This window comes from Poecilia formosa, unplaced genomic scaffold (assembly GCF_000485575.1).
Source record: "Poecilia formosa unplaced genomic scaffold, Poecilia_formosa-5.1.2 Scaffold68, whole genome shotgun sequence".
In the NCBI taxonomy this organism is placed as follows: domain Eukaryota; kingdom Metazoa; phylum Chordata; class Actinopteri; order Cyprinodontiformes; family Poeciliidae; genus Poecilia; species Poecilia formosa.
In genome coordinates, this window is record NW_006800007.1 from 2,178,393 (window position 1) to 2,194,287 (window position 15,895).

General features: G+C 39.2%; 1 protein-coding gene across 1 annotated transcript in view; it reads right to left on the reverse strand.

Moving 5' to 3' along the window:
* Nucleotides 1-14,199: 14,199 nt before the first annotated feature.
* The window catches only part of zic6 (zic family member 6), a 4,894-nt gene continuing 3,198 nt past the window's right edge, over nt 14,200-15,895 (reverse strand). The window contains exon 2 of the mRNA XM_007555131.2: nt 14,200-15,650. Coding sequence (XP_007555193.1) covers nt 15,025-15,650 — 626 coding nt within the window. The 3' untranslated portion in view covers nt 14,200-15,024. The remainder of the gene's footprint in view (nt 15,651-15,895) is intronic.

Genomic DNA, 15,895 nt, shown 5'->3' on the forward strand with positions numbered 1-15,895 from the left:
TTCTTCCACATGACCAGTGATGAGACTCTTTATAGCCTACAGTGACTTAATATGCTCAGCAAAAAGAAGCCTCTTGGCACAGGACAACCAAGCGGCCTCCCTTTAATGTTCGTCACTGTCAACGCTTTGATTTCTGATTGATGAGTAAGGCTGGTGCAATCGCAGAGCGACATGGGCTGGTCTTGTTGCACAAATTTAAGCACATTTTCTGGAAGTCAAGCTTGTTGCTCCTCATACCCCAACAGTTACCCCATCACACCTCGGAAATTGTATTTCACCCCCAAAAACGAGCATCCTGTGATCCCTATAGAAACTGTTACAGCAGATAGAGAGGGACTGGAAAAGTAATCAACTTTTATTTTTTCCTCCTATCATGAGCACAGCTGAAAGTACGAAATGCAAACTCAGTCACCAGTTTGCTTGTCACACCGATTTAAAAAATAGTCCACAACTCTAACATAGTCTAATGCAACAGCACTGCAATAAAATGGATCTGAAGGGATGCTCCAGCACAACATCTTGGTCCAAATGTTTTAGAGAAGTATTAATTTAATGAAAATGTCGCATTGGGAGGCTCTTACAATGCATTATACTGAAAGCACAGCTGCAGGGGAGTTTAGTTTATGAAAAATGCAAAATTAATAATACATAACAGACTCTGATCTAGCTGTAAGCAAATCTGAGCATTTATATAACCATATGTTAATAACTGTTCCTGCAGGCTCCTGTAAGTGAATGCATGATGCAAAACTCAGAATAAAACCAAATCATCTAAATGAGATGAATATAGTGGTGCAAATAAATGCGTCTGTTACTGCAGTAGCATAGTCTCTAATAAAATTTGCAAAATCTAACATTTAATTTGAGGTCATTTAAGTGCAGGAAAAATCCCATCTGAAGAAATAATTGCCCTTAACACTGGAACACCTGCTGTAAATACTGTGTAGAATCGCCTTTAGCCCACAGGACAGCGCTTAGCCTTCTCCTGTAACCTTTCAAAAGGTTGGAACACAAAGAGAGAGCGATCTTTGACCATTACTCCTTTCACAATCTTTCTGTCTCATCCAGAGTTCTGAGTTTTCCTCTCTTCAACTCACTTCAGATTTTTTTTTTATAGGATTTTGGTCTGGTGACTAGAAGAAGGTTGATTTTCAGCCTCAGGAGCCATTTTTGCATTGATTTGATTGTATGTTTTGGATTGATATCCTGCTACAAAATGTAGTCATGAACTTGTTTCTGCTAGTCCATGAAATATTTATTTGAAATCCCCTGAAATATCTGGCAATCCATAATTCCATGCTAAGGTTTCCAAATTCTTAAAGGAAAGAAGCCCACAGCATCACAGATCCTCCAACATGCAAACAGTGAGCATTTAGGTGCTCTTCTACATATCCATCCTGGAGTGTTTATTGCTAAAAAGTGTATAATCTTAGTCTCATCTAACCAAAGCACAAGTTTAAAGCCCCAGTAGGTTTTAACAGTAGGACAGAAAATGTTTTTTCTTGTTTTGGTATGCCACCCAAACAACCAGTTGGTATGTGGTATCAAGGATGGCTGTTCTGGAAAATCATGGCCCTTCTCCATTAGCACATCCTCAGCGTGGTTCAACTTGGCTCTAAATGGTTATGAGGCTTTTCCACCAGTAACGGTTACGTGGAAACATCCCTGTTTTTGGAACCTACTTCATTGGGGTTCTAGTTGTGTAACATAAGGCTGAAAAGATTGCCGATCACTGATTGGCTAAAGGGTCACAAGAGTCTCCCTTACAGTTTTGAAGACTCACAACAGCAACTGAATCTGCCAAAACTCCACAAACTGAGCAGAATGTGTAACACAGCTTCCATGTCCTCCATTGCTGCGTTTTGTTCGTGATGCATCCAGATTGAATTATGCCAGTTTTTCAGATTCTGCAACTGCCCAATTATACGACTACTTCATTAGAGTTGTTACTTAATTGTAATGGAAACTCACCCTAACTGTGTAGAGTATATTTGAGCCGAGTTGAGCCACACTGTGACGTCAAGATACCAGTCTTTGCTCCAGATACTCAGCAGTATGGCTCCTTCCTTACTACCCTGAATACTAGTGACAAGATAAACATGGGTCAACATCCAAGTCACCACTGTGACTGTTCTACTTGTCTTAAACTCATTAATTGCTCATTAGATTGCAGATGTGGAAAATATATTTTATAAACTGCAAACATCAATGCACATCAAACATTACACAAATGTCAGGTTCTCTTCTCCTTCCCATTTTGAAGAGCGCCTCAGTGTTGGAAGAAAGAGGAACAGGCCTCTGTGTCACACTCCAGGGGGAAAAAGTATTAATGACCAAATCAAAGTTCCTAGACACTCTGATGAACTGAAAAAGGTCAAGAATGAGTTAAAACATGCTTCAGTTACATGATTTAATTGCCAACAGTACCAGTACACATGGCACCACTTTCTTAAAAATATCTTAAAGTATGATTTTCTTTAATCATCTTAACAAATTAACACACACTAGTGATTTTATTTCTGCAATAAATTGTATTAAAATAATTTAAAGATTAACTTAATGATGGGCAAGTTACAGATCTTTAGCAGAGCTAACAAAAGCATTGGGGAGAAGGGGGTGTTGTATTTTATTTTAACTTTTATTACATAAACAAATTATTGAACATTTCAATATTGCTGAAAGAAACTTCAGAAAAGTGGTTTCATTGGGTTAGTTTCAGCAAGATGTTACAACAAACTGTAGACCGCTCACGAAGAACCTGAGTTCATTTCAACTAATGAAAATACCAAAGAACAATAATAATTAAAATTGAGAAAATAATAAGAAAAATTATGTTTCAGGTCATAAATGTTGAAAAGAGCAATTCATCGCATCACTAAACGTCTTCATTTTTAATAAATGAGTACTGGCTGACTTGAAATAGAGACTTAACTCAACTGCATTTAATTACCTCTTTCATCTACCCAATTAAAAGCAAATTTTTAATCCATGTAGTTTATTTCTTGTTTTGATTGCTCATCATGCCACTGCCTTTTAATCAGGATGAAAACATTAGTGTTGCATATTAATTTATTTGATTTGCATCGTCCTCTCTCTCGCCTCGACTGGCGACTTAAAGAAGACGACGTTCCAGCAAAGTTACCAGCAAAACATTTTCAGCCCGCAGTCACTCAGGTGTGTGTGAAAGGGTGCGAGGCGGCTGTTAAAACGGTCCTGAGGATCAATACTGTATTGTTGACAGTGAGAGTCCCCTTCAATGGAAATATCAGTAAGGTGGCATCACAAGTTGTCATGTGTGATGTCGCTGAAACGGATCCGGACTGGCCGTGCCTTTAGATGCTAGAATAAACATTCAGCACTGACAACTCACATCCCGACACATAAAACGGCTCGGCTGTGTGAGGTAATCTGAGCCTTACCCAAATGAGATGGTAATGCCTCCTCTCGGGGAATTCGGCAACACAGCAGCACCTAAACAGAGGCTCAGACGGGACTAATAATAGAGCCTGCGTTCTGCTTAACTTCTATATTATTCACTTCAAAACTGAGATCAACTATGTGGGTCAGTGGGATTTCTGTGGGAAATAAAACACACTGAAAGACGCAGCCAAAGAGAAAATGTGCTCCTCTGACATCAGATCTGAGGAACGTTGCGGCTAATAAGAAAATTATTTGGGCAGCTCAGAAGTTTAATTAACAGCTGGTTTTAACTGATTGAAAGGGAGTACATGTCCAAGCGCATGCATGGGAGCCTAATTATTTTTCAACTCCTTGATTGTCTAAATAGGCTTTATAAATAAGAAAAAAAAACACCACGCACACACAAGTGACTTGGAATGTTCAAAGGAAGTTATTTTAGAAATGGAAATGATCAAGGAGATTTTCAAAACTTCTGTGATCTGTGGGCTTGAATACACTGGGACTTGAGTCCGCCACGCTGCTACATATTGCATACAGACACACATTCACACAAGCCAGTACTTCACCACCAACTCTGGCTTTTTTTAAAAGGAAAATTGGACGTTTATTCTTCCGTTTTGTTGCAAAGCCTAGAGCTAAACTAAAAATAAAAAAAAAAACAGAAACATTTCTGAGATGATCAGAGAAGCAACATAAGGCAAGAGATGATAAAAAGTAAGCTAAAGGTCAGGAGGTATGAAATTAGATGGAAACTAAGAACAGGCATCAGACGAGATATGAAAGATGAAAGGAATTTATGATGCACAGTGTTGTTCTGATCATGACTTTACAGATTCATCTCAACATGCAAGTTAGAATATAATCAAAAAGTTGACTTATTTTGGTAAATAAATTCTAAACATGAAACTGTTATTTAGATTCATCGATTCAAAGTGAAATATTTCAGTAATTAAGTTCTGCTTATTCATATGAGCTTCAATTTCTTAGAAAATGTTAGCATTACACAAAACCAAGAAAAACAAAAAACACATTTTTCATGCAGAAAATGTTTTCCTGCTACGGACTGAACAGTTTAGGGCTCGCCTGCATTGTTGGCTCTGGTCTCACTCAGCTAATTTTTCACATGACAGATTCTCTTTGGGGTTTAGTTCAAACCAGTTTGCTGACCCTCAAATTATCACTGACTTCAAAAACCCAACACTGAACCTCAGCAACCTGCGATGCTCCACTCTTCCTCCAGACTCTGAGCAGCAGCTCAGTCCATGTCCCCTTGCAAGGTGAGACACCTCTGGTTCAGAGATGACTTAACAAAACTAACGCCACCCCAGGTTATGGATACACCTGTACTCTTAAAGCACTAACCACACACCACAGTCAATGTCTTGTGGAAATCCACTAAATGCCTGCTGTTTGTGCACCATTTTCTACCACACTTTTTCCTTCCACCTAACTTTCCACATATGTCTTCCCAGTGATTCTGTAGGTTATATCTTCATCATTTTTATTTTTTTTTATAAAAATTTTATTTTTAAAATGGCCATATATAATATTAACATTTTCAGAGTAACTCCAGATTTGTTTATTCCTAAATTGGTTGTTCAGAATGTATATATATATATATCACTTTTAGAATCGAGCTACTAACAGAATTGAGTTAGTAACATGATCATGCATAAACTTGGTCATCTCAAAGCAGCTAATAAGGCAATAATAAAGGCTTTAGAACATGCAATATTGAAAATAAGCATGCTATTCATGTGTATTAAAAATAAATTACATGTAGGCAAAAGCCAGCTGTTCAGATCTTGTTCATATATGTGTAAAACCAAGAACCCATACTTAATCCTGCAGTGGGTGATGTCTCATTTTAATCTGCTGAAAAGTGTTTTTGTAACCTAAAATAAAACAAGCATATTTTTATACTTACTGTACATTTATGTGGTTGTAAATGGTATGCATCTTTATTACTGAATTCATAATGTTTATTCACCAAATGGTGATTACACGGCGACTGTTTGTAATTCAATCATTTTGTTGTGTTTTCAAACAGAAATGTTGATAAATGGACAGAAAAGCAACTCTTATCCGGTCCAAGCACAGCTTCATTAGCAGGATTTGGTTTCTGTAATTAGACCTATGAAAGCGGGTTTAGGATTTTGTCCTCATTCCACTCAATTCCCATGCAAATATGATTTATTTGTTGTTAAATGCGTTTCCTGAGACACACCCAGTTGCAAACGCAGACTGCATAATTTCTGGAATTACATAACCAAGGAAAGTCATTTTCATACACTGTGTTACTCCAGCACAGCAGTGGACAAAGGTCAATCTGCTGAGGAATATTCAACTTTAACAGTTGGACTTGTTGAAAATGCAACACTCTCCTTGGTTGCATAAAAGAATGATTTTTCTTTTATCCTCCACCTTTTTCTGAGATATCCTAAAAAGGAAACATTCCCTGCAGACTGATATAAATACTAACTCCTCTGTGGAAAGAATCAGAGTTCACAGGTTTTAAATCAGCACAGAAACAGAACTAATTGGCGAAAAGATTACTGCAGCAGTTCTTATGTTAAAGAACTGCTCTTCACATCTAAATATATTTTCACATAGGCTCTTATTGCTTTCTTGCCACTCTTCTTGTTTGTGCAGTGCACCTTTATGGACTTCATTTGTGGGTTTGTAGTTGTCTCCACCATCAGAAAATGACAGAGCGGCGATCGGTGAGATGCTCAAAGCTTTAGATATTGTGTTACATCTTTACCGTACTTTAAGTTTGTCTACAACTTTAACCCAGCCCTGTCTGTTGTGTTCCCTAATCTCTATTATGCCAGTTGACCTCTTCTGTAATAAAAAGCTGCATTGGCTTAGGTAGGTGACCTGTGAAGGCAAGCAGTTGCACTGCTTTTAGAGAGGGATAAATACAAATGCATGCCACACTTTTCAGATTTTTTATATCAAAACTATGAATCACTTTACAATCAAATGCTGCTTTTTCCTATCTATCACATAAAATCCCCACAAAACAGATTGAAGGGTTGATTTTATGTGACAAAAAGTGAATCAGTTCAAAGCCTAAACAGGAACTCCCAGATGTGGCTCTGCCGCTTGCAGTTGAGGGTCAACGCCACACCAAATCACATTTGTCCCTTTCATTACCGTCTCAGCCTTAATTCAACATATCATCACAGTAGAAACCTTTGGCTAGTCGTAATTGAAAAGGCCCAAGGGGAATTCCTGTGTTGGGGAAGGGCCACCCTCTTTTCCCAACGCCCCACATCCATCATTGTAGAGTTACTAGGCCCTGGGGTGATGTTGGAGCGTTTAGAGCTAACAGCAAGATTGCCTCACATTCTCGCTGAAAAGGCCTCTAAACTGTGGCCTCATGGGATCCCACTTTAACAAACCCTAAAACTACACACAGCCTCATGTCCACTACATATTAATTTAATGGCCTCGAATCAGCAGGCGCAAGCTTGAGCATGTCAACGCACCCATGTTCCTGAAATGGATGGACTTCAGTAGGAATGGGATCAGAAACGGGAACCTTCCGTCTGATGTCGCGTTCACAGGCTTGATAACGCAGCTGCCTCGCAATGCATACTGCAACAGACAGAAATTAAGCTCTCACCATTGGTCCCCGCTTTGAAACACGCTGGATCGTGATCAGTGTGATTCGCTGTTTTTCAAGTTTAACCTCAAACAGCAGAATTTTCAGAAACCATGTAAAAAAAAAAAAGGAAATGTTTTTTTTTTTTTTTTTTTCTCAAACAGCAGAATTTTCAGAAACCATGTAAAAAAAAAAAAAGAAAATGATTTATTTATTTATTTATTTAATAAAGCGTGATGGTTGTGAGAGACAACAGGCGATTAAAACATCTCCTCACATGTTTTTTGTTTTTTTTTGGTTTTATTAAAAATCTGAAGCGCCGGGTTCTTTAGGAGGCACGACCAAAGGCTTTGTAACAGCTTCTAACAGACACTTCAAATGCATTCTGTAAAATGTGAGTCATTATGCAGGGGCTCTAAAATGTAACTGATCATTTCTCAAAGATCATATACTAGAGTTGTCCAGAAAAAAAAAACACACACAGATGCAGATAAAGGCAACAGTTTCTGCTCAAATATGCATATTTAAACATATTCATATGGCTCTTTGCATACATGAAAGCCGCCAGCTGCCCTTGCCTATGAGTGGGGGGCATTGAGGCTCAGACTGGTTGATCTCTGATGACAAGGGGTCTGGTGCAAGGATTAGAAGCAGGAGGACCAAAGTTTTGGTCATTCCCTTAAAAGCATGGAATACATCTCAAAGGCTTGGAGGTCGGAAGAGTTGAAAGATCTTCAAAGATTTGCCCACCCAGCTCAACTTCTACCTTTCCCAGAGTCTTGAAAAATGACTTCTATAAGATATGATTTTTATGTATTATTTATTTAGCATGGACATCGCACATAGTCACATTAAATGCTGAATTATAAATACAACATAGCACGACTTTTCCTGTCTGTTTGCCGTTGTTTGTTTGATCATGGTAAACATTTTGATTCATATAGCAACCTCCTGAGCTGACCAGCTAAAAAGGCGCCATGAAAGTATTTGAAAAGCCGTCTCATCTCAAACGGCTGAAATCTATATTATGTAAGGCATGGATAATAAATGACAAAAGAAAAGAAAGATTTCTTTTTAAGAACCAGCCACAGGGTAAATTGCAAAGGATCAAAAGACAAGCATGCATTAGGCATGAGGGCTTTTCTTTCCGTCCTGCTGTATGTTGGCTATTCAGCAATACCTCAGTCAGTTGCACCAATTTTTTGAAAAATTCTGTAACAATAGTCAGAGAGCTGAGCATTTTTTTTGGGGGGGGAGGCTTGGGCTTAAGTTGACATAGCAGCAACCATTGAGAAGAATAAAAAGGAGCCTAGTTTAATAAGCCCTGGTGTAGGCTGGTCTACACGGGGGGTTGGCACCACAGAAATCAGAAAACCGCTGTGCAGATGAACACCAGAGAAATTTAAAGGACTGCTTAAATCACAAGAGCATCGAAGTGGGACTTAAATTCTCCAAACATGAGCATAGGACTGTAATGATGGCATTGTCTAGCAAAAGGGCCTCGCGACTAATGTGTGTTTTATAAGCTTATTAGTTCTCGCAAATAAACGATTTCGACATGAAACAGATCACTTTATCTCAGATAGAAAAATACTGTACGAGCTGCTCTTTTGTGTGTACTTGTGTTGTACATTTGTTTGTCTTACGGTTTGGAATCGGAGTTTATGAAATGTTATAATTGGCCTGATGCCACATCGATGTCTAAATGCCAAAGCCCTGAACAGCTGCATCCATGTGGCGTTGCAATTCTCCACAGAGAGCGAAAAAGCAAACGCAGCGCCTGTAAATATCGTTCACAGCCCCGTTAAAATGTCAGGCTTTTACAACGCAAAAATTAAAGCCAATCCTTGCACTTTACTGGGACACAAATCCCGCACAATTCAACCGACAAAAAACATATCTGAGAAAATGTTAAAGTAGATAATATTAATATATGATGTATGATAGAGAATATATGTGTACCTTTATTTATGTGTAGAAATAAAGGTACAGTAACCTGGTTGCAGAGGTATGCACACCCTTTTCTCGAAGCCCCTTTCTGATTAACTTCAGCCTTTTTAAATTCACGGCTGCCATAAATCACAGTGAATCTGGTTTATCTGAAATGAAGCTTAATGGGAGCACGGGCGGTTCTAGGCAGGGACTAACAGGGGCCAGTGCCCCTGCAGAACTGGTCCTGGCCTCTGTACTGAAGAGATAATTCTAAATCAATTTCTTATTATAGGCAGTGACAAAGAAAGCATAAATAATTGGTTGCCTGGACCAGTTTAATGCCTTAACAAGACATTGAAAATGCAGGTGTTGTTCATTTAGCTACAGTGAGACAGGCTAACAGTGTGTTAGCCTGTCTCACTGCAGCACCGTAGGTTGCAGTGTTCTGCAACCTGCGGCTCCAGAACTTGTATTATCTGGATTCTGTGGCTAATTTAACATATTAAGCTGTGAAATATTGGCATGTTTTTGTTTTTTTGTTCCATTCTTTTGTTCTGAACCTAAATGAAAACGAACTGCAACCCTATCAACCTCCAATAAATTTGATGTGGAACCTCCACTGACCCTCTTTCCTGTATGTTTAGTCCATTTTAAGGACCTCACAGCCCTCCCCCATCTTGACTTCAATGGGGTCAAGATCAGGGTTTTGACTTTGACTTAATTCTCAGAATCTGAATCAACTTTATTTGCCAAGATTATGAGAACAACCAAAGAATAAAGCTTCACTTTCACATGCTCTCAGCAAACAGACATTAAGCATTAATATAAAGTAGTCACTCGGTCATTTTCTGGTGGAATAACTGGTTTGTTTTGGGTCATTGTCATGTTGAAGGGCAAAGTTCTGCTTCTGCTTTAACGTTTTACTCATAGTCTCATGTTTTTCTCTGATACACAGAAAAATTCAGTGGTTTCAGATAGTGAGCTGACCAAGGTCTGCTGCAGGTCCTGCACTGACACTTTATAGGTTTTGGAAACTTTTAGCATCTTGCAGTTCAATCTGACCTTTGACGGACAGCCAGACCTGGGAATAAGGACACCCGTTTCAGATTACCTCCATGACTTGTACTTGATTTCTTGTATCTTTGAGACCTCGTTACTCATAAGTTGCTACAGCCTTCAAAGGTTTGAATGGGTCAACTCTGCTATAAAATGCCAATGTTGGGGCCAAAGTTATTCTTTCTCTTCTGATCGGAAGCTGTGTTAAAGATTAGGGTGGTGATGAGGAGGCCTTCTAACCTCAGAGATCTGAAGATTGTCAACACAAATAAATGATCAAAACACTAGTAGAAAAGAGGTCTAATTGTTATAGTTGTAATGGTAAGTCATATTTTTTCAATTGATTATTAAGAAAGGTATAACTAATTGCTGGCTAACAACTTGTTTACTTCAATATCAGTAAAACTAAATGTTCTTTCATTATTTGATATTGTTGTAGTAGCTTGTTAGAGATGCCCGTCTCATTTTGAATCAGAAACAAACATCTTTGCTTTCAGAAACAAACATCTTTGCTTTCTATTAAAATATTTTTTTAATCTAACTTTGCCAGGAATATGGTAAACTTGGACCTAACTGTGTATAATAAGAAATTAAAATAATAAAAACTGGACTTTTCCCCAAAGTTGATAAAAAGACAAAGCTGAGGGAGCTGCAAATATGTCTGCAAAGTATTGCTCGTGTTTTATTTATGATAATAATCTACTCTGCATGTTAACAACAAGGAACAGGCCTACAAGAAAGAGATGTTTCCTGATTCTTTATCCAGATCTGACTAATATTCAGCAAAACAGTTTGTGAAAGTGAGTTGTGGTCTGAATTTGTGTACTTTTGGCTTCTTTTTGGTACTTTCTCAGTTGAAACACTATGGTGGCAATATCATTCTCTATTGTGATGTTTTGTCTTGTGGACCTAAGGTGTTTTCTTTCTAGGAGGGTGGGATTAAGAGATTTTTCAAATCTAGTTTTTTTTTGTTTTTGTTTTTTTCAAAATTCTGTTTGTTAGACTTAAAGCTGAAGATTGGGATCACAACTAAGGGTGAATCCAAAGCAACAAAATAATTGCTTAACCAGAAACAAAACAAAAAAACTGTGGAATGACTAAGAGTTCAGATCCTAATTTTAACCTGTGGGGTCTCCTAGAGGGTTGTGGAGAATTAATGTTCACTCAGTCTGAAAGATTTGGAGAAAGGACTGAGCAAATATTACAAAATTAAGATGTATTTTACTAACAGACTGCTTCAGGGTATTTGTAAAAATAAAGGTTGAAAAACAAACAATTACCATGAATTTTACTTTTTAATCAGGCTGTGAACACTTTGCAGATCCACTATATAGGAGTCCACACGAATGCTTGTTGGGGCCAGAATGAGGAACTGTGTATCAACGGTACCTACTACGGAGCCACACTGGCAGAGATTAGAGGGCCATCATGAAGGAGCCACAGAGGGTGAAGATAGCCAGGAGCTGCAGGGATAAAGGTTGACGAGAAGAAAGAAATAAGAGAATCTGGTATAAAAAAAGGAGGGTGAGGGGATATTGATAAAAAGAAAGCAAGTAGGGAAGCAAAAGCACCTCTAACTCGACCTGAGGAGGTCCAGGAAAAAGCCAGAGATCCAATTAAAACCCCACTCGGTCAGTCAGTGTCAGTGCTGACACAGCCGTTCCAGCCGCGGCCAGCTTCCGGACAGCCACTGGAAAGGTATGGCAGCTGCACAGTGTAAATTACGCAAGATGTCATATTTGGTTATGATGAGGCATAAAAGCAAAAGATCTGGTGTGACAAAGCAGCCCAGCCTCTAGTTCACAGCTGGGTTCCTCATCATGTTCAACCCAAACGCAACGCGGGAGGAATGGGGGGCTTACCCTGTCACAATTCAGTGAAAGCCAAAGTAGAAAAAAAAAAAAGATTTATTTATATCAACCTGATGTATACCCCATCCAAAATGGCGCCTGCTCTTGTTGCTAGGCAGAGCACAAAAATAAAGATGGCGGCGGGCAAGTGGCAAACTGGGGAGTGCAGGGTCTAATCAGTGATGATTACTGGGGGGAAGGGTGTGGTGGGGTTCAGTGTTTATGGAATATTACCACAGCTTGGTCTGAATGTACAGCACAGCGGTTAAGTACTGGGGTAGACATTTACGCGTGGCACTGCGGCAGCGATGGCGGCGGCAACGGCGGCGGCGTCCTCGTACCCCGCTAGAACATATTGTTCTAACAAATACATCTTCTGACTTAAATATCTCTGTGAACACTTGGATTATTTGTAGAATTACAGAAGGAAAGGGAAGGGCATAGCAGATAAGAGGTAAGATTTAAAAATCTCAACATCGCTTCAAAACGCCTCACTTTGTCTTAATACCTAAAGCATTTGATGCAACTCTCACTGCGGTTGCGTTCTTCAGAAAGTTATCTCATAAATTCTATTAATCTGTCCATTAAAGCAAAGGGATCAAAGCTGGAAAAGTTTGGCCCACTTTGCTTAAAGACAGAAAGACCTCTCTATCTAAATATTTCAAACCAAGCACTTGAGATGATCCTTTAAGACTTATAAAATCTTCAGCTACATTAATATTAATATTTCATCACATTAAGTAGCTCTCAAACAGCAATGCTAAGTCACTGCTAATTACGAAAAGTAAAATAAAGCAGTGCAAACTGCTCGGTGTCATACAGAAATTGAAATTGTTGAAAGTTCGTGAGGGATTTGCAAAAAGCACGTTCAAAAATATCTGAATCTCCCAAATGATGCATCCTCGTGGGTAACATACACACAGCACAGAATACATAAACAAGTTAATCTCAGACTGGATCTGCAGACATCTGCAAATACTGTACACATATACAGTAAACATACTTTTTTCAGCTTTTCACTAAGACATGAAAAAGATAATCCAGTATTTATTTTTTCGTTCTTTATATCGTTGCAAAAATTATGCATTTCCTGTAACGCTTTTGTTCTGACTTTGAAATAGTATACAGAAAGAAATCACCAGCGAGTCAAAAATGCAACCTTGTACCAGTAAGTGCACTCTTTTTCACGATCATCCAAATATCTAATGAAAATCTTGAACAGAAAATACTTTGATGTTAGCTGAAAGATCACTGAGACCATCATGTCCTGCAAATACGATCCCCCAAAAAACGTCAAACGACTCAACATGACCTAATTTATGTCTACAAGTTTGAATCCAAGTTGTGTACTACTAAAAATATGGATAGCATGCATGGAAACTGGTCAGAAATCATTTTTAGAGTGAAAGATTTATTTTTATGTCTTTATTCATCATCAAGACGACCCATACTGTACTTTCAGCTCGTCTCTGGGCTTTCAACTGCACTCCTCTTGACATCTTTAGACAAAGATGTATTTTATGACACATGAATCAGGGAGTGTGAACCGGGAACAATAACTCGCTGAAGACAAGTTCAGCCTTTGCACCAAGACTAGATTGCAAAAGCGAACTCAAAGTCTGAAGACAAAAAGAAAAGACAGGCGTCGAAAAGAGAGATCTGTTCGGCTCATTCCTGCGAAATAATGAGCTGTTTGTTGACATTTGCATTCCAGAAGGTACAAGAACTAAGGAACGTGAACAAATGTGTCAGTGAAACTGTACTGGAGGCAATCATTTCACCATTAGCAGAAAGAAAATCTAACAAAGCAAAACCAACATCTTTGTTTGAAAGCTGTTTCTTTAACCAAGACTTTTCCAACATGAGTTATATCTGCCTTCAATGAATGTTGGGTTGAAAAATTAGAAAACGCAACATGAAACCCAGTAATTTTGATCAATTATAAAACAGACATATGAACATTAAGGCAAGCTGTTACCAGGATGCTCTCATATTACAAGATAGTGTAGTTCTGAATATTAAATCAAATTAAATTCAGTTTATTTATATAGCACCAATTTACGTCAAATATCATGTCAGGGAACTCAACAAGGCAAACAGACATGATAAAATAAATAAAGGGCAGCCCTCACAGACGCATGTATCAGTCTCATTTAACTCAGATAAATTTTTCTTCCTTATGTATATTAAGAGCTGTAGGAGGGCTTCACACTGAATTCCAAATCTTAACACAGGACATGGATAATTTCTCTCTTTTTTTGTACCCAGAGAAAAGTTTGCATCTTTGTTGAAAATTATTTGATGAGGGTATATCACACATATCTGATCAAAGAGAATATAGACACTTTAATAAAATATAAGATACATAATTAATTATACAGTATGCTTATGTACAGCAGGAATGTATTCTAATTAAACGTTTGTTTTTTTTTCCCATTAACACGAACACTCTGGTTTTACTCACTTTGCACAGAAATGTGAAATAAACACATATTATAGAGCACGAATGTTTCATGGAAAAAAGGAGCGAGGATGTTGAACATAATCAAGGGTAAGGGAAAGGAAAAAAATAATGAGCCTGCCGGTATATTAATTAAAGTCAAATCATGCTGCAGGCCCACCAAGCAGGCCTGTTAGATCTCAAAATTTAACCTAAGTAAAGATCATCCAGATAATGATTCAACCTGCGATATACATAAAGTCATGAATAATATTTCTATTCATCCCGACATACATTAAACCTAGTTTACATTCAACAAAGACCCCTACTGTGAGGGCTACATTCAGATTTATTTTTTAACTTTCCTGTAAGAGATTTTAGGTTCAGAATGCGTAATGCGCTGATAATTATATATATAAAAAAACTAAAATAAAAAAAACAATCATTTTCTTTTCACTTTTAAGACAGACCGACATTTTTTTTTTAAGTTATGCAACGCGAATGCGCTCCTAAAGCACACTGTGGAGATGTAAGGGAGAGCGGAGAACAATAAGAACGACAAAAACTTGGCCATATTTCGCAATGCAAAATTCAAAAGGACTTTTCAGAAACTATTTCATACAGCATTCACAAAAGTACACAGAGTAAAAGAGAAACAGCTGCTGGGTTTTAGGCTACAACATGAAAACAGAGGCCCACAGTTTGCGTTCAGGTTCTCAGAGGGAGGGGATGTTGTTGCACTGCTTTGGTGGGAACGTGTCCACGCCACTGTGGCATGTGTACCATCCGTTCACGATGCTCTTCTGAAAGGGAGAAGCCGAGGAGAAAGTCCGCGAGGTCTGGGCAAAAGCGTGACCAGTCTGGCCGCAGGGGTACTGGGAAGACTGGGACCTGTAGCTGCCCCTCTGCAGCAACAAAGGGTCCAAGAGGGGCTGCGACCTGTGCGCGGAGTAGTCCAAACTGCTGTCAAACGCGTGATGGAAGCGTGACCTCGGGGTCAACTCGTCCCGGCTCTCAGGGGACAGGGGGACATCCTGAGTGGAGGTGGGGGCTTGAGGGGGGCTGATCTGGCCAACGTCCGACGCTCGGGCCGGCCTGCCCTCCGCAGCATGACCCCCGTCACCGGGAGGCGCGTCGCCGCCTTTGGCGACGTGCTCCTTGGTGCAGTGGAGCTTCATGTGCTTCCGTAGAGAGCTCGGGTGGGTGTAGCACTTGTCACAGCCCCTGACCTTGCACATGTAGGGTTTATCACTGGAGTGGACGTGGGAGTGCTTCTTTCTGTCGCTGCTGTTCGCGAATCTCCGGTTGCAGCCGTCAAACTCGCATTTAAACGGTTTTTCACCTAAAACATGCAGAGACAGAAACGGGGACGAGTCATGAAAGCGCATACAGGCCTGAACATCCAACCATCATATGGCACACGTCACCAAAATGCTGCACAGAGATGGAGAAATGACGGAGGGCGGATCTTCTGTCAATAACGGGTCCCACCATCCATACGCATCCCTTAATGTGACACGTATATAAGGCTCTGGGTTGAAATTCAGTTAAAAACTCTCTCTCTCTCTCTCTCTCTCTCTCTCTCTC